Raw genomic sequence first — 26,161 nt, 5'->3', positions numbered from 1 at the left:
TTCCAAATAAAAACAAATGGGGATAAGCCAGGTGTATTTAAATATGGAACAAGCCACCTCCTCTCTTGGTGACTTCAAATTGAGATGATTTTGAGGGAACAAGGTCAGGACAAGACAAGGAATAATGGATTTAAACTAAAGAAGAATAGATTTAGACTGGATATAAGGAAGAAATTTTTTACAATGAGGGTGGTGAAGCACTGGAACAGGTTGCCCAGAGAGGTAGTGGAGGCCCCATCCCTAGAAACATTCAAGGTCAGGTTGGGTGGGGCTCTGAGCAACCTGATCTGGTTAAAGCTGTCCCTGCTCACGGCAGGGGGGTTGGGCAGGATGACCTCTAAAGGTCCCTTCCAACCCAAAGCATTCTATGATTCTATGAAATATTATTTGACATCATCTGCAAGTTGTACTTTAGGAAAGTGTTCATGACTGTGTTTAGAAGGGCCAAGTGGGTAAAATACAGTAGCTTACTATGCACAGGAGTATTATGACAACCTACAGTTTCTTTCTGAAATGAAGAATTTTAAATTCTTGCATCAGGTTACCTTCTCTCAACTTCTTGTTACTTTATAGCACTTCATCATCATCTTCACAGAAATTTTCTTTCTAAAGTAGTCAATAAACTCTCGACCCATGAACCCATCCTCCTTATTCTCCTCTGTGAACCTTTTCCTGCTTTTCCATTCCCAAGATGATGTTACTGCTGCTTTCTGAAGTCTTTTCAGTTCTGCATTGAGTCGTTTCTAGTTTTGCTTTTATTTTTCAGGAAAGGTGACCTGTGCCACATGGTTGCACAAGGGCATTTTATAACATTACTAAAGAAGTGCTGCACCTTCAGCTGCTGCTGCTGACTTTTATAGGACTTTCTGCCTATTGGATCATTGGTAAATCAGCTTCTATATACTCAAAGTGTTTATGTTTCAGGGATGTATTTTAGGAAATACTTAGGCTGTGCTGAAGAAAGAGGAATTTTAACATTTATTTCAAGCTCTTGTGAAGTTCATCTCTTGTTTTCTTGACAGTTTGTCTACTCAATTTGTTAGTGCTCAGCAGATATTAGAAACCACTGTTCAGTTCTGCTTTCTTCTACATTTCATGCAATTACTTTGATTTAAATTCTGTAATTGGGCAGTTAAAGGTAGAATATTCTTGAAAGAGTCTGCAAATTCTAGCAGTCTGTTTTGTTTTTGTTTTTTTTTAAAAAGGCAGAAATGTGAATTAATAACCAAAAATAAAATTAGATTTGAACTTTTGGATGAAAACTAATTTCCTGTGTTGTTTCTAGGACATGTAAAATTACTCTGATAACACAGCTGAGGAGCTCATTAAATACACGTTTGGTCATGTACAAATGAACCTCTTTGTACAGATGGGGAAGATGACACTAGGGAAGTTGACCCTTACTAAAGGTAAGATGCAACTTAAGTAATTCAATCTTTTCTTAAAATGTTTGCATGCAAAGTAAGATTTCTTTATATGAGTGTCTTCCTGTTTGCTTATTCAGAGAGGCTGTGTCACCAATGGTGATAATAATTGTCAATACATAAATTATATGGCCAGATTTATGGCACCATGATGGGAATTGGCTGTTTATAATAAATTATTTTCAATAAGTAATTATCACAATACACCCAGTGTGAAATCCTATTGCTGTAAATGCTGAAATGTATACAGCAGTGCAATGTGGACCCTGATGACAATATTATAGTGTTGGTGTCACTCAAGCATTCAGGTGAGCTGTACTAAAGCATTTATGTATTTTTAGTTTGAACCATTAAGATAGTCCCCTGTACAGTACAAGTGCTAAATGATTGCACTCTGTCATGGGTGACTTAAACTTCAGCATTAAACTTTAGAGGGAAAATGTCTTCATTTGATTTCTTCTGCTTTTTGAAGCTTTACTTATTCTATGCTTTCCACAATATGGTACATAATTGCAATTGTATAACCATACATTTCTACAACAGATTTTAGTAAGTGAATCTCAAAATGTTTGAAAGTTGGTACTTGAATAAACATAATGAATTCTGGATTTTGCTTCAAAGCTTCTGAATCTTTTGAATATATGTTTTGAGCTGCGAATCTCATGAAAACAGGCTCTGCAATGGGAATTATTATTGTAAGATTCTATTTGTTGTCAGGCTGGAGATACTGTGAGAATTGTATTTTGGCGTTTCTATATCTGACTATGCCAGAACTAAAAATCCAGAGGTGCAGAGAAATGAAAATTAATCTGATAAATTCATAGGTTTTGAAACATTTTGAGGTCTCACTGGATGCCATGGTAGCAGAGGGAAGGCCTCTTGCTTCACAGTTATTTACAGTCATCCCAATGAATTTCTAATGGAGATCATTTATGACTTGCAGACTGTTGCTCCCATAAACATTGATCTCCACACAGGTTAGAAGGAAGCTCCAGGATAGCACTAGCTTTCAAGTAATTAAAAAGTTTTAATAACTTAATCCAGTAGTTCTCCAAACTTAAGGCAGTATTGCCAGTTAACAGTGTGCTGCATTGGGAAAGGCAATATCACTGTTTTCTGAACTTAACTCAATAGAAGTTAACTGTTATTTGAAACAGAAGTTAACTGTTCTTTGAGAGCATACACATGAGGATTTTCTTTTATTATCTGTTGTTCTAAAGAAGCATTGCTACAATAGCCATAACTGCTCAGATAGTGAGACAAAGAGGTTTTGCCCAAATAATTTTGAGGAGGATTTTTCTAAAGTTTTGGGTGGCCATTGGATTCATTAATGTGATGCATTCAAAAATTTCTGGCAAATTTCTTCCAGAATGATGTCATTCATTACTTTGTATGTATCTATATACCTTGATGGCACCATTAAAAATTACTGTCATTAAGGAAAGAAACAATACCTGTGAGCCCTAGGCTTACAGTTGTACTGAATTATTAAATGTTTGATTAATATTTGATTTTAAAAAAAGTTTACAACACAATTGACTGACTATTGATGAATAACATACTCTCAGAAATAAAGAACAGCTTATAAGGAACAGAAAACAGCAATATACATGCCATAGCAGCCACACAGGTCTAGATTTCTGATTTGTTGACTACTCTTCGGCCAACTTTGATAGTAGCAGTGGAGAATTACAGTATGGGGGTTGGACTAGATGACCTTTAAAGGTCTGTTCCAACCTAAACCATTCTATGATTTTTATGAGTTTTGCCAACTCAAATACTAAGATTTGTGTCAAGAAATCTTTTTTGTGTTAATTATGTATTTTTCCTCCTCTTTTTCTAAATAGTTTTTTTTTTTTTTTAAGGAAAAAAAAAATAAAAGCCTGTGCTTCTTAAAATGTTCATTTCCTCTAAAAGATTATTTCCTCTGCTTCAGGAAGTTGGCATGCAGCAAACCACTTCTAAATCAAGCTGCAAGCCGGTACTGTAAGAAACAAAGAGTTTATTGGTACCAGACTTTTGTAAATAAGTAATTGACACTCATGCTATAACAATAAGCAATTCCAAAAAAAACAGGGAGCTGCCAGAATAAACAAGTTTGCAATGAGCTCCATCCAGTGCTGTATATCCATCAGGGTCAGTCCCATCAGTGGTGGTCAAAATAATAGCTCTGGGACCAGCTGGAGTTCTTCAATACAGCAGCTGTCTCCTGGCTCTTCCTTCCTTCTCTGCAGTCTTCCAGTGGGATCCCTAGGCATGGACAGGCTGTGAGCTATAGCAATGTTGTCTGAACAATGTGTCTGAGGGCTGGTGACAAATCCAAAGCCTCTGGAATTACTGGGATTTGGACACACAGAGGACCAAGGTGAGAAGCGTGTTACTGCCAGAGGGACATGCTCCACACTTCAGCTTTTGAGGGACCAGAATCACTTAACCAGGCCTCCCCGCTTTGTGTCAGTGCTGTGCGGACATGGCTCAGGAACACCCAGAGCACATTTGCCCTTCCTCTGTTCTTGGTAATTGGGTGGTGTATGATAAACATTCATGGTTTTTGCAATAGCGGCTAATGAAATTTTGAGGTAGATTCCACACACACACCCCCACCCCCGCACCGCCCCCATCATTTCAAGCTTCTGGCTGGCTCTCTCCAGTCCATTCTCCCCACCACCACCATTTTCTGTGCTTTCTCCTTACCTGCTGCATTGCTTCCTTAAGCAGGTTTGTAAAAACCTAGCAGAACAGTAAGAGGGGCAACTGACAACAGTCATATCAAGTTGAAGGCAAAACATAAGGTAAGAATGGGTGTTGCATCTGTATTGAACTGTAAGCACTCATTGGTAGCACTGGGCATGTGAAAAAACTGTATTAGATCATAAGGCATTTGAGCAGAAAGTTTCTGTTCATCTCAGTGAAATGTTATGATTTAAATGAGGGAGAGCAGACTTCTAGACTAACTCTGCTCCTTCATGCCCGTCTAATGCATCATCAGAAAGATGCCATACATCAGACTGGTGAGCTAGGTCAAAAAGTGTAACTTTATTATTAGTGTGATTTAAAAACAAAATGAATGATGGCTTTGTGTGGTGTGAAACTGTCCCTAGTTAAAAAAAAAAAAAAAACAAAAAACCACAAAAACAAAAACACCAGACAAAAAAAACCAAAACACCAACCTGCATTCCCTTTGTCAGGGCGGGGGTGGGTAGTGAGTCCTCCCTCCCTGTTGACAGTTATTTTTCAGAACACTCAACTGACAAGCCAAAGAGCTAGATTTTTCTTTTTTTTTTTTTTTTTTTTGTAAATGCAGTCTTATTGCCCACATTATCTTAGCAATGAAGTTTTTGAAAGTTGGAGGACCGATCTCAAGACTCCTAAAAGCCTTGGCTTAGAGTATTTGCTAAATGAGTTTCCACTAGTTTTGGCCTTCAGGATATTTTTTTTTTTTTTTTAAAATGTCTTTCCTAGAAGGAAAAGAAATGGGAAGAGATGAACAAATACACATTTTCTTTGATAGCATTTACCTTTCATTTTGGGGGTGATGATGCAGGGCTCTGAAGTGAAAGCAGAGAGGGCTGGTGGGTTGGTGTCAAAGAACAGTATTGGAATGTCTCTTAGCCTCTGCCCAAGACAGTTCATGGTGTTTGATGGGGTTTTTTGGGGGTTTGGGTGGATTTTTTTTTTTTTTTGGGGGGGGGGGGGGGGGGGGGGGGAGGTTGCTTTTGTGTGGGTTTTTTTTTTTTTTTTTTTGCTGTTGTTGCAACAATGAGCAAGAAAGTCAGAATATGCAGAAGATGGCTTGAATTCCAGTGCATTGTGGTTTAGGTATCAGCTGCTGGATGTATGCTGTTGAAAATGTTGTTATGCAAGTAAGTACATAAATCTACTTTACTTTAATGGGTTTCATTAAAAAAAATGTTTAAAATTGTAAATACTATAGGTTGCAAACAACATAAGCCAAAGCAACTAGTACAGTAATAGATACACACCCACAGTTACACTGTAAATCAACTATACGCTGTTATAGAGTAGAAATCCATTATTTTAGGAAAGTTAATAAGTATTTCCAAAGACATGTTGCATTGCTGAGGCTATTCTAGGCTAATAGGAAGAGTATTTGAATTGTTCAGTAATAATCTCTTCAGTACTTGTCATGACAGCAGATTTCTGAAATGTTACTGAGCCAAAGTCACTCTTGAATTCCCTTGATGACTGACACAGTGAGTGAGAGCAATTATTCCCAAATTTAGCTGTTCTTTTATTCTCAGACTGATGTATATTTCCCCAAAATATTAACTGAATGGCTTCTAAACAATCAAACTTCAGTCTTGTGAAACTGCTTGCATGCTGTTCGGTTCAGCTATGTTGCTCAGTATTTGCGGTGTGCAACAAACTGCCTGTGCCTATTGTTTTTGTTCCCAGATTAAATCTCTGAAGGCTTTGGCAGTCTCAAGCTCTGTTGCAGTCATTGGGCTCTGAAGACGCTCACAATTTTATTATGGTGGTGTTAAAAGTGTTAGACTTTTCAAAGTCCTACTCACCAAATATTGTAAATAATGGTAGTGAAACCTTTTCATTTTGTACAAACACTAGTGTGACTTGGAGACCATTCAGTCCTCCAAATGTACATCTGTTTGAGCAAAGGGTTACCAGAAACAAGGATATTGAGACCATTGCTCAATAACCACAGCCATTATTTTGCAATATTTGTTGAGCTCTGCAGGGGTTTTCCTGGGATCAGAACTTGGTTAGTTTTAGTAGCAATATTTTGAGTTGCATCACGTGGATCATTGCATGTTATTAGAGCTGAATGCTATTACCTGCCATTTCAGAATTGCTAGTTATAGATCCTGCAGCAATGCATTTTATGCTGTAACCTATAGCAAAATGCCATGTAATTTGAACACCAGCTTTACCCACCATGAGTCTCTCTGGTATGTATCACTATCCAGGGAGTGTTTCTAGGCACCTTTCCTTTTTAACCTGGTTGATTGAACATTATGCATCCAGGTGTGTAATTTTCAAAACTCATTCTTGAATGTTTAGGTGTAAACTGTGCCAAGAGAAGCATATAGATAGTTGCCACTTAAACCAGTTTTGTAGAAATGACACATGTGGATTTTAAGATTACCTTCATGTGTTTTACTAAAACTCAGCCTACATAGTGCTTTGAGACACAAGTACAATCAGATGCTTTTTCTTGTACAGCTAAAATATATGTATTTTTTTCAATAGATTTGCATATCTTTCCAGAAAGAACTACTCTTCTTAAGCAGCAGGTAAGGAAAAGAATATGGGTAAAATATTTGGGGAGGAACGGGAAAGGACTTTTAATATATTTAATCTTATTATACATTTTTCTACATTAAAGTCAACAGGCTGCAAATATATTCTGCTACAAAGCTTTGTGTAAGAAATATCTCTATAAGAAAATACATCTCAATAAACAATTCCTGTAAATAAATTATCCCAAATAACTATGTTTTGCAAGAGAAAAAGCAGGGGGGGTAGGCCAATGATAAGCAGAGCTAAAAATTGCTGAGAGCCGATTTCTGCAACCCCCCTGCTCACGCTGGGTATCATTTTCTTTAATATGTAGTCACAATGAGAGCAATAGAGTTCCCCTGCTGAGTATGTGCTGTGTCAGTGTAAATAACACTTGCAAAATTGGTTCTTGTACTTTGTTTTAATATCTTGAAATTATGCTATTTCTGAGCCTTATTCCTGTTTCAGTTACACTGGAAAAACTCTGAAAAAGCAGAGCTGCAACGATAGGACTCCAGGATAAAACTCTGACTGAGCCTATTAAAAAGCAGAAGACCCTGTCTCTGAGCAGTCCTTCTAGGTCAATAAAAACTAACTCCAGTAGGGAAAGAGGCATATGAAATACTCTTCTTATTTAGACTTATGAAAGATAAAGGCAACATAGCTGAGGTCTTTAATTAGGAAGTTCGAGTCAAGTGGTGTAGCTAAGCTATAGCTTTAAAACAACCACTGGTGGAGAAGTCAGTGGAAAACGGTGTCTTAGATATGGGTGACATGGTCTTCAGAGTTAAACTACATACTGGTGTACCCGCATTGTTCAGAACTGATTAAACAGAAAAGTCCCTTGTATTACAAAACATGAAAATGGGTAATTATAAAGGGGTAATTACAACTTAGCAGTAGGTCAATTATAGAATAAAACTTCTTTAAAGAAATATCAGTCTCTTTACCAATGTCTATACAAAGGAATACTTGCAAATAAGTAAAAAGAAAAAGGTTTGAAAAGCCCTGGGAGACAAGTCAAAGGATAGAGACTGTCCTTTTTTTAACCAGTACACAAACAATGTAGAGTTGTCAGCTGTTTCCACAGTCCATGGACTTCCATCATTCCTGGCAGAACAGTCCAGACTGAGAGGACATCAAGTTCAGGATGAATACATGCTGGAGGCAGTATGCTGTGACATCACATGATGTTCAACAAGTCACTTGTGGACGTACCATCTTCTTACATCCTTTTCTGCAGGAGAGGAGGTGCTTTCAAGAGCCAACTCCTTTTTCTTTGCTGCCTCTAAGAAACAAATCCATTATACTTCTGCAGAGTGCCATCAGTAGCCTGTTGCTACTAAAAAAATATTAAAAAAATTGAGTTTGTAGCAGTATGCTCTAACCACCTCAATAAGTGTCTACATCTGTTATAATAGCAACAGTGACACAACTTCATAGCTCTGTGTGTTAGGCACTTCAACACTCTTATTTCTTTTGGAAATGTCTATAATGCAAGTATGCTTAGACAAAGAGAGTATATTTAGGACTAATGAACAACTGCCTGTATATAATTCTGGATTCAGCATGCACATATTTGCTTCATCTGTTCAACCCAATGTATACTAGCAGTAAACTGAGGCAAATACAAGCAATTAAGAGCCATACTATAACACTGAACTACATAAAGCATTTCAATTTACCTATGTAACAAACAAAACCCTGTTTAAATGCCTCCTCTTAGACTAACTGCTGCTCTCTTGGAATTGTGAGATGGCAAGTTTTCACCTCTTTCATGAGCGCCTGCAAAATATAGCACTCTTGTCCTGCAGGAGTGCTTTCTTTGCTGAAGTGTCAGCCCTGAATGACAAGGGCGTGTGGACATTCACAGTAACTTTATTTCCATCTCTCACACCTGCAATGTGACCAATAATATGTCGACAGGTAAGTCTTCCTGGCATGCACTGCTTCCTATAGGAGTACAATGTATACAATTTATTTAGCAGTCATTACCATGCTGGAAACCCACTGTAGCCCTAACACTGAACCCCTGAAACATCACGGGACAACACAGCAAGGTAAGTGACATTAATTTCCACTGTACTTGTTTGCATACTAGCATTTCCCACAAACTGTAGGTTATTTACAGAAGAGCTGCACAGTAGGAGAACTCCAGCTGCACTTGCACTTACCACCAGCTCAAAAAGAAATGCATTTGGTGTGACTTCTACTCCTACCCTAACTGTTAGTTTAGCCATTCCGCTTTCATTTGCAGTCCTCATTTCCCACCATGCCATAATGCATTAAATACATAAAGCCACAGTCACTTAATACTATCTTCCCAATCCTCATTCAGATTTTCTGGCACACGTGAAGTCTTGATTTAGAAGAGGAGGTCGCATCTTTCCATACTTTGCAAGACAGCCCCTTGGCACAGTCACATCGTTGGAAAATCTCCAGTCCATGGGACCCTTTCTTGCGCTGTTTGGTGCACACCTCCCCCTGATGCAACACAGGCTTGCAAATTTTGGTCCAGAAATGGCGAGCACAGCAGTGTCCCTCAATACAGTCTGATGACCGTAGGCAGGGATCACCTTCATGTCCTAAAAAGAGCAACCAAGTTATTTTACCTCATGGGAAAATGTGAAAGTACAGATTCAGTGCAGACTCATGCAAATGAAGCTCAGAAAAAGGACAGATGATATTTCCATCTGCAGCTATTTGAAGGATGTAAACACAAGGGAAAATATGAATTAGGAAGGCTCAAGGAGGTAATTAATGAGACCTGCCATAAGACTTCATAAGGAGAAATTCAGCTACAGGATTGTAAGCAGAATTACAAGTGCTTAACTACATGACTGTTACAAGAGGAGGATGTGTGCAATCTTGCACAACTGAAAAATGGATTGTCAGTCCACCTCTGATACAAAGAAGAAAGCAGATGTTATTTCAATCACAGGAATTGTTGGTTGATGTTACATCACTTTTTGAGTCATGCTGTGAATTCTCATGATAGACAGTCACTCTCTGTGGAATTCCTGCCTATTTCTGGTTTGCACTGCTGTACCTTAACAGTAATAACATGATTCATAACATGAAGGAACAAAGCAGCATAGTGCAAATGTGATCTTACCTTTTACGTGTGACAGCTTGGAGCGTGGCCTCCCTAGGTTTTGCCATCCTAAATCCTTGCTAGCATAATGACCGTTCTTCTTGTTGCGTGGCCCTTCTAGAGCAGGGATGTGAGGTGTAAGGATGCTTTCAGTTACTGGTATGCAAATACCTGTGAGGAAAAAAGTCAGTCAAAGATTCGAACAAGAGGAAAAACAGCCGAGAGACATACACAGACGAGGACCAGGACCATGACAGTGCTGGAGCTTGGCCTCAGTGACGCTCAGCTCTAATCACACCTCTGTCCCTGATCCCTGGCACCTAACTTCACCACAACTCTACTACACTCGCTGTCAGTCAGTCTTGCTGTCACTCCGCCTTTATGGTCTGAGCACCTGGAGACTGCCTTGTAGATATCTCTCTCCAGTCTCCAGAAGAGAGTATGGGAATGCAAACACTACAGTTATAACCCCCCAGGGAGAGTTGATCAAGGATTCGTTAAGTCTCTTTTGCTTCCTTAACAATATGGGTTCTCTCCAGTCTTCCAGTGAATCAAACCACATTGAATGTAGTGCTGTGATTTCAGTCAGCAGCAGCATCATTTTTGGGTTTCCCCATGCCAAAATGGGAAAAAGTCTGGTAGTGCACAAGCCTTAAACATAGAAACACTATTAAAGAAAAATGGAGTGGAACGAACTAGAAAATTAAGTTTCCTTGGTTTAGAAAAGGAAGCACAGTCACCCAGAAAAAAATACTGTTGCTGGGAACGCTCAGAGTAATTGATGCTATCAAAATGCTGATTTTATGGAGGAAAACCAAGAAATGACTGGCATACCATTGTTGCAGCGGTTCCCAGGGCAGCACATGCCATCTCTGTGGCAACGCTTCTTCTTCCTCCGGCACATCATGCATGCAGACGTTGCTTGATGAGGACTGTGACAGTATCGCCCAACTTCACATTCCTTATCATTGGTACAAGGATAGGCCTGGTGGGTAAAAGAAAGGTTTACAGTGAAGCACTGCTTTGTACAAGGCATATAGGCAGCCCCTTTAAGAAAAAACAAAACAAAAAAAACAAAAAAAGAACCCCAAACAATCACTGCCAAAACCCCCCAAACTTGACAGTTGAAATATCGTTTACTGGGGCCAGGAGATGCAGGTAGGGATACTTCACTGGAGCCATGTAGCAATGTTTAAACTCACGCTGCTGGTGAAGATGTGTCTGCTTAAAGAATCAGGGAGATGCAACCAGCTCCCTGATGGTTTCATCTTTTCTTGCCTCAAACTTATGTGGGCACAAGAGAACTCATATTTTTGTGGGTTCAGGCCTCTGATTCATAGACAAGAGTTTAAAACTCCACAGTGAAGAATAAAGAGAACCATAAAACTCCTCTCAGTCAGTAAAAATCCCGAAACACACCCTGCAATAGGTAACATTTTAATTTAAACTCCAAGGAGTCATTTTCCTTTGATAGTTGTCAAACACACTGATGGATAATAAGTTCACTATTCTCACAGTGAACGTCTACACCACATTGGTACCGGCTTCTTTGCAATTGCACCACTCCCCACTGGCCCACACCAGTTGGACTCCTCGGAAGTGGACAAACATCACTGGTCAGCATTTCAGTTTGATAACCTTTACTTCACTTACGGGCTTAGCATACCCCTTAAACTTGCCCCCTGCTAAACAACACCCTATGGTATGCAGCATAGAATATATTATAGAGCACAAACTGTCTTGCACATATAATTCCCTGCAAGTAGAGAAACACGTGTACAGGTCTCCTATATTCATCAAACCCAGCATTATCTTACAGGAAAACTGACTTCTAAAAAAAAGTTGTGAAAGCACTGTATTCTCCCATAAAGAGAGAACGAAAAGTTTATTCCTATGAGAGGAAAAGACATGATGCTTTAAGGAGACATAACACCACACATTGCCACATTCCAGGATCCTTTCTGCTGACTCCCACACAGCTACAACTATGCTCTCTGTCTGCCTCTAATTTTACTGCCTATTAAATTAATCATAGATTTTTTTTCATTCCTCAAAATTATACTTGAGGAATTTGTTTAGATAAAAAGATGAGAATAAATTTTGGGCACTTTCTGGAAAATGATGTTTACACTTACTGAACTAATTTTCTCCAGCATTTTAAATAAATCAAAGTATTGCTTTTACTGTTTTCAAAATGACTCTTGCAATTAATTATTCACCACAAACAAGAAGCTCAACTGACTAATTTTCAATGTAGACTGATTACTTTTCTAATAATATTTTAAATCAAGGCTTGATTATATTGTTCTCAGAAAAGAAAACCTTGGTGGCTGTTGAGAATTTGCTCTGAAAACTGTTCTTTTAGATGGAGAACTACTTGTTTCTCTGTGCCATTCTGTTGAGAATCGCAGAAGGCACTTCGGGACATGGTTTAGTCTAGTCTACCCTTGATTGGCTTAGAGTAGACTTGGTAGTGTGGGTTAATGGTTGGACTGGATGATCTTAAAGGTCTTTTCCAACCTAAACGATTCTATGATTCTATGATAAGAAACAAGAGGTCTGATAATAAAACCAAGCAAGTTTCTCCAGAGCCATTAGTGGGAAGGGGAACCATGCCATTTCACATGTGATTTCATTAGTTGTTTTCTTTGTCAAAATTTAGTTTACAATATCAGAAGTGTTGGCTGGATATTCCCCAAGTGCTGCTGTCCCATTACTTCTGCTCTCTGAATATGTGTCTTTGAAGAATGATTCCAGAGTGCAGCTGCATGGAGTAAACTGACTGTTAAGACCTGTGTAAGTCTGTCTCCTTTAAGAATAAACATTTCGTCTTGAGTTCATCCTCAAGAGGAAAAACATTAATGATGGACAGATCTTTTAGCTAGGAGTAGCAATAAGAGACAAATACAAGCACTCACCTGTTTGGTACTCTTAAGGCATAAGTGGATTCTACGTATTCTAGCAAAGCGGAACTAAAGTGCTCTCCCCTCAATCTCATCAATCCTTTCCCCCATTTTTCCAGCAAGAAATCATTAATATTGACTTACAATTTATGATATAGTTACCATAAAAGTAAGGCTTCCCTGACTTAAATGAGTCCTTACTAAACTAAAGATCTTACAATGCAGAAAAGCAATTTTATATAGACCTGTGCATTGTTATACTGAGTTTGGAAAATACTAACACTGCTAGCTGGAGGAAATGCAAATAAAAAACAGATGAACTAGCTAAAACCTGGAGATGAAGGCATTTTAGACCCTTGTCTGTCATCAAGACCTTCATAACTGCATCTTTTTTTCCAATATGGGCATGTGGTATACACCTGCAACTTGTCAGCAAGAAGCCTACTTGCAGTTTTCTTTTGGTTCCTCAAATGGCTTTTAAAAAAGGAGTTCCCTGATCCTGAATGGTGCTAATGAATGCTCTCACATACCATATCTAGCATCTGTTTTGCTTTTGGCTTTTAGGCTGAGTGACATGTAAAAGATATTTTAAGATATGCATCTAATTGCCAACTCTCAGCTCTGTCTTTAAGAATGGTAAAAGTAACAAAAGACAATTTGTTGTTTTTGACATTAAAAATTGCCAAGGAAAGTGACGTTACTCAGCCTTTAGTCCCACTCTAGAGCCCCATCCTAAATCAAGATGACACTTTTGAAATGAAAAAATAAGCCAAAACATTCACCTACCTAAGGCAAATGACTGCAGCACATCAAAAAATAGTTTTGTTACATGCAGCTCAGACAACTGGCAAGTCCATTCAAAACCCCAAAAGACCAGCTGCCAGCCAGCTATATGAAAAACCCTCTTGCAAATGCCTGATGCCATCAATTGCCTTGATCTTTCTTCCAAAACCACCATCCATTTGATATCCTAGCTATCAATCGCAGGGAGCTTGAAACAAAAATGCCTACATAGCCTTGTGTCTGTCTCCTAGTCACTAGACGTCCATTGGAATAACTCCGCTCCCAGCAAAGTAATTTCTAATGCTGCGTAGCATTCAGTGTTAACACACAAAAATAAAACAAAATAATATAGCGTGTACATAGCCTTGGCTAACAGGGGAGGAAATGCGTTCATAATTGTCCCATTGTTAGCAGTAGCTGAGCCAATCTATGTATAAATATGTACATATTTTAAAAAATACAGGATAAAGAAAACATACTTGTAAAAATGTACATGCTAACAATTGTCTATGGATGAGTCAAGGTTTTCAAAATCTACACCACGGTGCCTGAAACACAGTCTTTATGTTTAGAGAATTGCAGAGAACATTTCCTATATACAACACAAAGACACAAATCAGTCCCAGATGGAGAGGGGAAAAAGCAAGCTGTAAACCAGCTCTACTTCCCCAGCAATGATAACTAATTCTACAAGGCACATCATCCCTTCACATTCTTCAGCTATACATATCATTTTCTGGTCGTAAATCTCTATCCACTAAACACAGCTTTGATATTATGGGAAACCAGATGAAACTGAGATAAAATATGTAGCACTCCCTGAAGCTGCATTTAAACAATCTTATTTAATTTTTTTAGCCCAGATTACAGGCGATCAAGTCACCCATAGCATGACATAAACTAGATTTGCCTGTGATAATGAGTTGCATTTTCAGAATGTGCTGTCTGATTAAGAGCATTGCTTGCTGAGATGTTTTCTCCTCAGCCCTTCCAATTACTTTTGTATCCTTGTATAAAAGATACTGTTGAATGCGTGTCCAAAAATGTACAGCAAAGATGTACTGGATTTTTTTGCAATGTTGGAGGATTCAGGCTATGTATTTAAATGGGTGCTGCTCAGGCTGTGCCAGGATGTCCCCTGCATCAGTCCACCAAGACTAACCTTTGCCAGCCAGGTCATAGCAACACGTAGATGTTAAACTTTTCTTTTTGAGAGAGAGAATGAATCTCCATTCCTGCCCTTCCTGAATTTATATTCAAAAAGCAAAGAGCACATGATAGAAATACGCAGGGAAAGTGATGCAGATGATAGAGGAGAAAAGCTGAGGGGTTTTTCTAGTTGAACAAGTCCCTCCAGGAGTACTACGGGGGCTCTTCCTCTTGTATTAACTTCACCGTGAGGCCGAGGAAGGGACTGTTGCGACTAAGCAGCTAACGCCATTCCCTTGAAGGGTGCAAGAGTGAGGTTTATTTCTACCTTTGTCTTACCCTTTTGGCAGAGGAGATCTAACTTAGCAACTTTTCCCAGTGCAGTGAGGTTTTCTCGATATTTTTGCTGGAGTCATTTACTATCCTGCATATTTTAGATGGTCATCCTGAACCACAGAGCTTCACCGCAAGCTGGAGCAATACTAAGTGGTAGGACTGTTGTGCTGTGGAGTCAGTTAGTCCAAGTCTCTCTGTCTGGCACTATACAATGTAATGGAGAAGCACTCCAGGGGGAGAGTAAGACAGGCGCTGTAATGTGCTGAAGGGTGAGCGAGTACACTGATGGCAGGCACACTTTATTGAGCTTTGGGAGATAAAGGCTTGAATTTCAGTATGGCCTCCAGCAAATATTTGAAGACAATATTCCCATCCAGTGTCTTAGTCACCAGGCTCTCATTTGCTCATATTATGATGTCTCATTTGTTTTTATGCTGAAGCTACTCCATGCTATACTAGCTATGTCAGAGAAAGGCAGGAAGAGTCACTGGCACTTTTACCTAGGCTGTGTCATCACTTATCCAGCACAAGCAGTCCTAGACTCTGCTGGCTTCAGACCCACCTTCAATGCTGAGAGGAGCTGTGCCTAAATAAGTGATTTGGTGGAACAGATATCTGTAGTGACTCCCCCAGAAGCAGTTAACTTTTATTTTTTTAAACACATCATAAAGTCGAAGTGCAGAGTTGGTCCTGGCAGGAGATCATGGCTACTACCACTCCCAGCAGAAGAAACAGCATGGAGGTTATTCATTAGCCTTTTACTGTGGATGCTGAGCAGCACTCAAGAAGAGAACTAAAGGTTCATGTACCACATAAATGACAATATCACTGCGGTTACTGTGCTGGACACTCGGCCAGCTTCTGTCTCATACATCATCCCGTGTTGGTACTGGGAACTGAGCTGAGGAACAAGAGAAAAGCCACAACCAATTGTACAGCCGGAAAGTAAGAGCACTGTAGAGCTAACCAAGTCAATGCTTCATCACTCCTACCTGGCAAAGAGGCAGTAGCTATTGCAAAGATGAGACAACTGGCTCAAGAAAATGGACACATACATTATCCCAGGAATGGTCCTGCTTCCTAGCTACTAGTGTGTTAGAAATCAAATTTAGTCTACTACTCAGAGTCTTGTACATACAGAATCCCTAGTTAATACCCTATGCAAGTACCTGTGCCACTAGATTATGCTATCACGTCCAGCAGAAATGTCTTTTTCTGCTGTCAAAAGACTTCTGATTTATATCACACCTATATAATCTTTAATATTCACACCATGCCTGCGAGACAGCTTACCACAAATGAATTGGTACTGCAACTTGGTCTATTACTCACTTGTTACTTAAGGAAAAAAGGTTATTTTCTCTATTTCAATTAATTATACTTTTATAAATTTTAAAATAATGGCTGTAAAGGAGGTGGAAGGTGACATCTCTATAGCCAGTGTGCTAACTAGGTGATCAAAACTGACCTGAACTATAGGCAAGATGACAGAGTTTCCACCCTCCACATAAGAGATGAACAATAGAGCTTGTTTGCCTTTAGTCTCGGGACTGTGCATATTGCTTATTGCACAGACATCAGGCATGATGGAGCAACCAACTGGGTCAATCATGGCCAGAGCCTCTCCTTCCTGTCCTGCTTCCTGACAGGACAGAACTATCTTTCTGAGCAAGGACCTGGTCCCCATAGAGCAAACATATGAAATAGCCACGGAGGTGCCAGGTCTGCTTTTGCTTTTCCCTCTCTCTGAAGAATTAGTTAATCCAAAGGAAAAGCATGCCAATAAATTAGGAAATGCTAACATATGCTTTAACCAAATAGCCTGCTGTCAAGACTAATTACAAAGAATGCAAGTCATTGGTTGGCTCCTTCGTTGGACCTGATAATGAGTTGGGATCTCAAATTTGTTTTGGCTTTTAGCAGATCAACACTGGTGGGACAGTTGCACGCGACATGTGGCCTGTAGAGCTAGATGAATACATCACAAGTGGGATTTGTCCCACTCACCTCTCTGGAGATAGAATAAAGATCCTCTCTATGTAAGTCAAGGAGAAGACCTAACACAATCTCACAGGACACAAACCTTTGTAACAATGGAAACGAGCTCTTCATTCAGAACCACGTAAATGTGATAAAGCAAAATGGAGGGAGGAGGGGGGAAAGTCAAAGCTTTTTAACAAATGCACAAACCAAACTCCCAACTCGTCGTGGGATGTTTTTTTCCCTGCAAGGCAATTAAACTACTTTCTGATAGCTTCTCAACTGTATTCAGACAAGTCTGTGTCTAACTGACAAACTTCAGCCTAGCTTTCTCCTAGCTGCTAAGCAAACATGTACATTAAGACATGGATGGGAAATGGCTGTCATTTACCACTATTTTATTTTTAATCCCAAATAAGAAAAGAGTTTATCAGCAGCCATCTGGAGCAACACAGTTTTCCCACAGCACTGCTGATGTTGCTTTTTTCTATTCTTAGCTCAACACAAGCATAGATGATAGCGAGGGACCTCACTGTGCACAAGCAGAAAGCCATGGTTAATTTATCCCACAGAGGAAATCATGCTGTGCTCTCAGACAGCTCCAGACATGGATCCTGTCTTAGACTGATCTCACCAGAAACACTCAACTCTCAGTGACTGCTGTGGCACAGACCATTCCTGAAAGCAAAACTCACAGTGTTGCAATGAAACAGATTTACTCTGTTCAGTTTCCATGACAAGTTTAACAATTCAATTTTTCTCATTGAGCCTCCTTCTTGTTAAAATAATACATCTCTGACCCACTTCTCTGCCAGACCCAGAGAGAAACACATCATCTTCTGCCTCTAGATGAAACACAAGCACTTTCTTCTAGTAATAACTTAATTTTAACTCTTCAACTTAAAACAGCACTGCTGTTTATGAGGTCTGATTCAGAGTGCTACATTGTGGATACGTATACTGCAACCTCCAAAGATCATTCCTTCAAACTGTGTGGCTAATGGCCCCAGAAGCCTGCATTATTAAGACAATAAATATTCATGTTTCAAAGTAATACTCAATACACTGCTAGACCACCAGGGGAAGAACATTTCTTAAACGTGCAGTAGTCCAGCTCTCACGGTTTGCTAGAGCCAAAGAAAACTCAGATCTTAACAACCAAGAAACAAACCTCACTGAGGTCCCTCTGAACTGACAAGGCTGCACGGCTCATGTGGGTCCTGACTCAGGCTTTCCTCGTCCCAACAAAAACATCACAGAAAACAACTTCCCATTAAGCCAGCAGTAGGCAGTTGTGCTGGGAGCTGTGCTTAGGGGGAGCATGTAGCTGCACCTGGCAGAGAGAGAGTCAAACACCTTAAAATAAACACAGGAGCTTTGTTGCCCTGTTGCACGCAGAGCTAGCCAGTGTGAGTGGTGCCTCTTCTAGTGCAGACAGAAAACCTCCAAAGACTTTTCCCGTATGAAATCTCACTCATACTGTGGCCCTATGTGATATCCTGGCCCACATGGTGGATTTCAATGAGCATTTTAGGTCTACAGCAGAACCCCTTATTCAACAGCTTACAATTCATCACCTTTTCTTACAGAACGACCTACATTTTATGTCCTACTGGGAGGATGTAGTGTCTGTTTACAGACGCTTGGCTTCAGGAGGACATACAGAGAAGGTAATCTGAAAGTTGATCCACTACAAGTGGATCAATTAAATTCCTGGGTAGACACTATTATCTGAATTAAGTTGCCTTAATTTAGTGCATTTTACATGCATTATGAAAGTATAAACTCAAAGGTTTAAGGCACTGAAAGTAATCCACCTTACAAGTTTATTCAAGTTGATTCACCTTCAATTCCTCATCTAGGTAAAACCTGGAATGAGTTATAATTCCAAATTACTTAAAGGGCAGCACAGTATGCCCCAAATATGCAGAGATGTATGTTGTTTATACCACAGAACAGCATAAAAACTATCACCAGGATGCAGCATAAACATCGTCATTCCCAAGGCAGCACAGCTATGGGTCTTCCTGTTCTATCACACCTTTAAGGCAAATTATCAACCTTAGATCCATATTGATGTGACTCTGCTGAATCATGCCATTTCAAAGGAAGCTTACCATGTTTCCTGCCCTACGCACACTGTGCATACACAGGTGCTCAAGTTTTCCCTCCCTACCTCATATTGTGACCATGGGATTACACAGCAGTGCCTCCTTCTCAACATTTGGAGACCACGAGCCTCCTAGACTGCTTGATTTTGAAGGAGACTTCTGGCTCCATAGAACTGGTACCTTACAGAAGACATGATTAAAGAAGGTTCAAAAGTTTGGGGAACAGTCAGTTTGACCCCAAATTTTATGGACTTTGTCTCAATGCGTATGATTCGTATTGTCTGGTGAACTACCAGCAGCAGCATTACAAAAGAGAGCATCAAAACAATATTAGGTAATCTTTGAAGTCAACAATGTAGTACTAAATCAATGTGACAGGAAGCCTCCAGGTCTTGATTTTATGTCATTTTCAAATGCATCACCAAAGAGTGCTCAAAGAATAAAGGTTTGTTAACACGCACTTTGTTCTATGTCCAGCCTTTTCAGCAGACTGTTCTTGCCCTTTTATCTCTGCCTTTTCCCCACCCCTTTTCTGATGGTTTAGCTTTTTAGTTTTGTCTCTAATTGGATATTTATCATCTGTTCCAGAGTAAGATTCTTCTGGCTTTTTGATCAACATGTTTACTACAATGGATGAACAGTGGGTTGCCAAAAACAGTTTTCCCTCGAGATCTATTAACTCTAGAAGTATGGAGTTTTTATTAATCTAAGAACACTATCCAGATGGAAACAGCTAGCAGATCCTATAGCTCACAAAGCACCAAGCATTAAACCACAGGTAGATACTCAGATATTGTGGTTGGGAGTAGGCTAACACTGTTGGGAACTGGCAGTAGGTTACTGTTCTAACACCTGGGTCTGAATATCCCCAAATCATTACACGCTTTCAAGGTTGAGCTGTTATTGGAAACCATCTCTACAAACATGTATTCACAGCAAGAAATATGAGATGACAGTTTTACCTTCTGTAGCATAGCTACTAAGGAAGTAAACTTCCTTTGCTTTTAAACATTCACAAAATCTAGAAAAAGCAAGGGGGAAACCCTGTCTTAGTCAGTGCAAAAACTCCCTTTGTCTGCTACAGTGCCTGGAGAGAGAATGCTTCCAGGTTATAAACATTTGCGCAGCATCTGCAATTCTCACCCTGGAAATGACTTTTAGGTATTCCTTGCAGAATACGCTTTGCATTGCAAAATACCAAGTATTTAAGTCACTAGTTTTCAAAACGCAGTTTCTCTGGCCCTCATGTTTGAAAGGACAGCCCTGAAAACATGAGTTCGTGTCAGCTGGAGAGACAGCCAGATGCCGTATGCCTGAGAAGATTGAACCACAGTCTCCACCTCAGCAGACTGCTGACTGCAATCTAACATTGTTGCTGAATGTCAGCATTATTGTCTGTCTCCCTGATGGTCATTTATGTGAGAACACCTGGCTCATACGCCTCTTTCAATCCCCAGTTCTTTCTCTACGCATCAGAAACCACCACTGTCATCTGATATTCAAAACACCTTCCCTCTTTTCCTGCTCTACATGAGCCTCTCTGCAACGTGACAGCTGTGACTGACCCATTGCGAGGGGAACTGAGAGGGAACAAGTCCTTTGGACTCCAAAGCACCTCCAGGGAATTGAAATGAGACATCAAAAATCAGTCAGCCCAGCTGCAATATCAGAACAAACAAACAACACTGGGGCACCTGCACCAGCTCCCTCTCTCCAGTCTCATGCATCACAGAGAATCCAGAGATGTGGCCACAGAAGTTCATGAGTTTTAAGGACAGGGAAGAGAGGGGGAAAGGGTGATACGTCTTCAGTTCTTACATTGCATGAATGAGACTAAGAAACAGGACGAGTCAGTAATGCAACTTGGTGCTTTCCCCTTCATAATAACAAGAAGAATTGCAATACGAGAGTGCGGCTCCTCATCCTGACTCATTCTAGGAGCAGTTATGCTTGTACGAGGAGCCAGCGGTGCTCATGCAGTGGCACTACCTGCAAAAGAGCAGCTGTCCTGGGAAAGGACTTGGTCACAGCCCCCTGAGGGCACAGGCAACCTCTGTGAAGTGGTTACACTCATATTGCTGTTCAGCTGACTCCTCAGTAAGAGTAAAAGGAAAAATTATAATACTAGGCTATTAAGGCAAATTACCACACTTTACTCAAAGGAGGCCAAAGATGGCAGAAAAGAAAAGGACCCCTAACAGCATCATTAAAAAAATCATTGTACTCTTATTATAAGATTAAGTTAGAGCTGCCTACCCAACTTCAGCCTGTGGTAAATAACGTAGCAATCAAGGTTTCAACACTATTTACCCTTTTTTTCTTTTTCTTTTAAAATGCTCCTGATTAGTTTTGCACAAACAAAAAAACAGAAACAACACAGCGAGGCAAGAATAACTTGTGAGTAAAACCAGATGAACACTAACATATTTACATAGTGTAATGACTTCACTATTAATTCAAACAAACCCAGGCCCCAATTCTCAGAAGAACGAGCTGAGCACATGCAGTCCAGGAGGCAAGAACAGGGTGGCTTCAGACTACGTTTATGTCTGCAGCCCCTGAGTGAGTAGAGACTGCTCTTAGTTTCAGTCTGCAATAGCTAGTGAGGGACCATTCTTCATTCCAGACATTGTACTCCAACTACACCCTCTTCTCAATCTTATGGGCCCCTTTCCATTTTCAAGCAAGACTTCCTTCAGTTCTAGGCACCATAACACAGAAGAGAGAGGACAATAGGATTGCCAAAAAGATCTAATTCATAGAAAAAACACAGAATGTCATAGAACTGAGAGAAAAAAGATAGGGGAAAAAAAAAATCCAGACTCAGGTTCACTACCTACAGTGGACAGTCATTTCTTGATAAAGCTACCAAAAAAAAAAAAAAAAGTCCAAAGAAACGGGAATAATCCTATGCAATTTCTGAATCAAGCCAAAATAGGCATTATCCTATTCTAGTCATTGTCAGCTTGCAATTACCTAGAATTCTGGCGCTTAACACTGAATTAACTACAAATCTGTTCTCCACCCTCAAAATAAGGTGTTCTGCAGCTGAGGCTTGTATTTATCTTCTTCCCTGCTATGTTTCACTATATCTGCTGAACTTACGTTTTCAAGCACACTCTTCTTATCTGAAAATAGTATTCTTTATGTGGAGTTACGGAATCTCTTCTTTGTTCCTAGATGTCTTGGATGTTGATCAACAAAAAGTCATTAAAAAGTTTAATCCTCTATGCTTGGCACTACATCAGTCTGAGAGCAGTTTCTTTGTAACAGCCTTTGGAATAAATATCCATTAAAGATTTTCTTTTTTCCTTATATGGGTCACCCACACTTTATAGTGGGTGGCCCTTTCGTTTATCCCATTACTATATTTCCACTTCTAAAGCTAAGCCAGATGCAGCAACCTGATACTACTTTTTAGTTCACACAACTTTATTGTAATGAAAACTTCCGTGAATATCTGATACTTGTTAGGAAAGCCAAAGAAACAGGAACCATGGTAATATTGCACCACCTTCTTGACAACTTTTATTCTGCATGAGTTGGATTCTCCAGGGTACTGCATGCTTCGTTAGCAAGCATTTTTCACATAGTCAACCCATATTTGAACTCCTCTTGTTGGTATTATTTGCATTATAACCATGCCCAGAGGCAGTGTCTAGGTGCTATACTTACTTATAATTCTGCATGATCAGTTCTTTAACTGCTAGATAGTCTACACCAAACAAGGGCAGAAAAGATTTTAAGGGTTTTTGTTGGTTGGTTTTGTTTGCCTTTTTTTTTTTTTTTTTCTTTCTTCTTTCTTTTAAACAGATGGACCCAAGGTAGTGGAGATTAAATGGCTTGGCTATGCCAAGGCCACATAAGAAGTCCACAGTACACAAGTCATTTCTTCAACCTTCATCCATTTAATTGTATGATTCTTTCCTTTTCTGAACTTGTACCCTTCCTTTCAGATGTGCTACATATAAGTGACTGTGTCTTTTACAATTATCTCCTCTATTCAGGGATACAAACTCAAGTCACAGTGGCCACATTTACGAGCCAAGTATGAAAAATTGTAGTCCTACTTCCTAGTCATACCCATGGAAGCATATTATACATAAAGAAATTGATTGCCTAAAGTGTATTTTACAGAGGAACTTACTCGGCCCATTTAACAACTGCCAAACACTTCTTAGAGCATGGCTATGTTCAGATCTCTCCTTAAACTCCACACCGGAAGTAATCATTGACCATGGCTAAGTGATTACGGCAAAGGAAGATCTCCTTCCTTACCTTTTTGCTCGAGTGTTTGCTGGAAGATGTAAAGGAGATGTGATTTATTGTTTTCCCTATACTTCATATGCCACTCCAGGGGAGAAAAAAAAAAAAAAGTAGTTTTAATTAGGCAGATAAAAATATTTATAACTAAGTCTTGGGTAGTTCAATTAGCAGCACTGGAATTATTCAAATGCTTGATGTTATTTATATGTTTATGCTTGTGAGACTGTAAGCATATTTGTAATAGTTTATTGTACACAAAGCGTGATTCACCTCTTAGGCAACAGATTATTTTCCTAGTTACATCACAAGGAAGCAGAAAATCAGACTAGACTGACATGAATGAAAAGTACTTCATCACAGAAAAGTAATGAAGTAACACTAGATGGCTTTCCTCAGTCATGAGAAGGGTATTTCCCAAGTCAACCAATTCCTTTTCATTTTCCCGCCCTTCAAATTCTTCAGGAAACAGGACTGCACAGAATACTTTGCATTCGAAGCAAGTGAGACGGCACATTTCCCTGGCAAGGTGCCGTTTGCACCATGTCTTTAGCACTGTGCTCTGAAGATCACTTAGGCTTGAGGATTTCTTTCCACCTGCACTGAACCAAGTTACATCAGTGATGGTTACACACCTACTGTGCTGAAAGAGCTGCAAAAACCACTCGGCAGCTCTTTGTGCATCCAAGTGTCTAACTTCACCTGAGTATTTGCACGTTTTCTCAAAACACGCAGAAAAAAACCAGAAAGTGCACCCTTTCCCACAGACCACTCAGTCCCAAAACAGGCACAATTCCCACTGGCTTCAGAAGTTTCTCCCAAGTAGGAAAATCAGCCCATAAGATAACGAAGCATCACTGTTAAAATGTTAGAGCGTCTCATAAATTTGGTGCATTTTCCTTGAAACCCATTCAGGGATCATATGGGATAGGAGCAAATGGTGCTTTGCCTACTAAGAGGATCTCTCAAAACTGAGGCACGGGGACACACAGCCTTGCAGCTACTTGCTGCCTCATCAATTCAGTAATTTAGCTTCCTGGGAGTCATGCAAAATGGTCACCAGGATACAGTGGAGACGGACTAAACATCAGGTTTTGCCATCATTTCCTAAGCTAGTCTCTTGCCAGCCTTCCTACAGGCATAGGAAGGGAAGAGGGGAGAGTACAAGACCTCTGTAGTGCTTTGCTGCTACGACTTCACATTTTGACCCCTGTCCAGATGAGTATGAGTAGAAATGCCCCTCGCTGGAAACGCTGAAATGCCATTTTCATGGCTATTGTTTTCCCTGGTATCAATAGCACAGAAGCTATCAGCTTCTACTGCAGCCTGCTTTACAGGTGTTAATGCTCCACGTGCTGAGTATGGATGCAAAGACTAAAGGAAGGAGGAATGACTGCCTCCACCCCCAATGCCTGCAGGGGATGGAAGAGCTGTTACGGAGTCCCAGTTCCCGCTGTGGGAAGCTGCTACTCTGAACACTCCTGTAAAGCCCGCTCCAAAGCCTGGACTCTCTAAGTCCATGCTAGAGTTACACTGTTACAAGTTAATATTTTTTTTTAGACATTCATAGTCATGGTGCATAGCAAATACTGGTATTATTCCTGAAAACTCGTACTTGTTCCCTTTGGTGCACTGTTCTCATTTTAATCAACAGAACCTCATTTAAACATGACATTTCAGGACTTGGCCCAAAGGCAAGACAGTGCTCTACCTTAAAGTGTTAACAATTAGCATATATACTGTAGAGAGAGAAGCTTTGTCACTAAAGGAAAAACATACATTTTCACCAGTATAATTAAAATGATCAGTCAAAATTCTTGGTTTGAGGGTGTCAGGCTATCTTGAGCTGCAACAATAGGGCATATGAATTAATACTTAGCTTAAGTTTTAGACAGCACATAGTGTACTTACAAAGATTTCATCTGATTTAAGTACCTTTATCCAGGTTTATTCAATAGAAGAGATTTTTTTTCTCAATTAAACCAATGCAATTATGCTGAAGCCTGCAGGTTGAATGTGTAAAAGAGCATTGGGATCACTGATACCAGTGTAGATACTGAGAGAAGTCCCTCAGTAAGCCATATCGTACAAGTACTGCTCAACAGTTAGGCCTCTCCCTAAACTTAAACATGCAAATGCAACTACTTTGCTACTTTGGCATTTTTCTAGAACATTCTGAGAGAACATAGCCACTCTGCTCCAAAACATCCCTCTCCAAATCTTTTCTCATTTTTCCTCATCTTGTATTGACAAGATTTACCATGCTTGACAATGACATCTGGAAAAATAAAGGTAAAAGCACATACTAATGCAGTTACACCATTTTTCTTTAAACAGAGGACAAATTCTGTCTACACACACCTTTGCAATCATTGACCTCACTATTTCTCTCCTGTATTTTTAAGCCCTCGTTATAAAACTCAGTGAAGGGAAAATCGAAGGCACTGATAAATATCTGCATTAGCAGCAGTGCAACAATCTGTCACACCAAGAAAACCCAGCTGTTTGTGGAGTGATGGCCAGTAGGGACGAGTGCTAGGAGCAAAATACAAATGCCTGGATCCTCCCCAGCACCTCTTCCAGCTATTTATACAAACCTTCGCTGACCTTCTTCCCTCATTTCTTTTCAGTGTCAGCTTCTTTTTACTCATGGCTAAGCCACAGTTGTTTACCATATACCAAAAAATTCAAGTTAATTATCTTAAAGTCTCAAAGTACATCTGGTTTGGAAATAAGAGTCTCTCTTAGGCCCATCTTTCATGTAAATACACACACGCATCTGAATGGAAAAAAGCCTGCGTGTTACAGATTTGCTGAGGAACGTGCAGTAGTACCCTTATCATTCCTATCGAGTGTAAC

General features: G+C 39.8%; 1 protein-coding gene across 1 annotated transcript in view; it reads right to left on the bottom strand.

Annotated features, from left to right (window-relative positions):
• Positions 1-9,017: 9,017 nt before the first annotated feature.
• DKK2 (dickkopf Wnt signaling pathway inhibitor 2) overlaps positions 9,018-26,161 on the bottom strand; it is a 40,914-nt gene continuing 23,770 nt past the window's right edge. Inside the window, exons 2-4 of the mRNA XM_009483710.1 lie at positions 10,612-10,767; positions 9,799-9,948; positions 9,018-9,268 (exon numbers count right to left, since the gene is read on the bottom strand). Of these exons, the coding sequence (XP_009481985.1) occupies positions 9,018-9,268; positions 9,799-9,948; positions 10,612-10,767 (557 nt within the window). The remainder of the gene's footprint in view (positions 9,269-9,798; positions 9,949-10,611; positions 10,768-26,161) is intronic.

Source organism: Pelecanus crispus, chromosome 4, assembly GCF_030463565.1.
Source record: "Pelecanus crispus isolate bPelCri1 chromosome 4, bPelCri1.pri, whole genome shotgun sequence".
Taxonomy (NCBI): Eukaryota; Metazoa; Chordata; class Aves; order Pelecaniformes; family Pelecanidae; genus Pelecanus; species Pelecanus crispus.
Note: the sequence above shows the minus strand (reverse complement) of the source record. Positions and strands in the feature narration are given on the sequence as shown.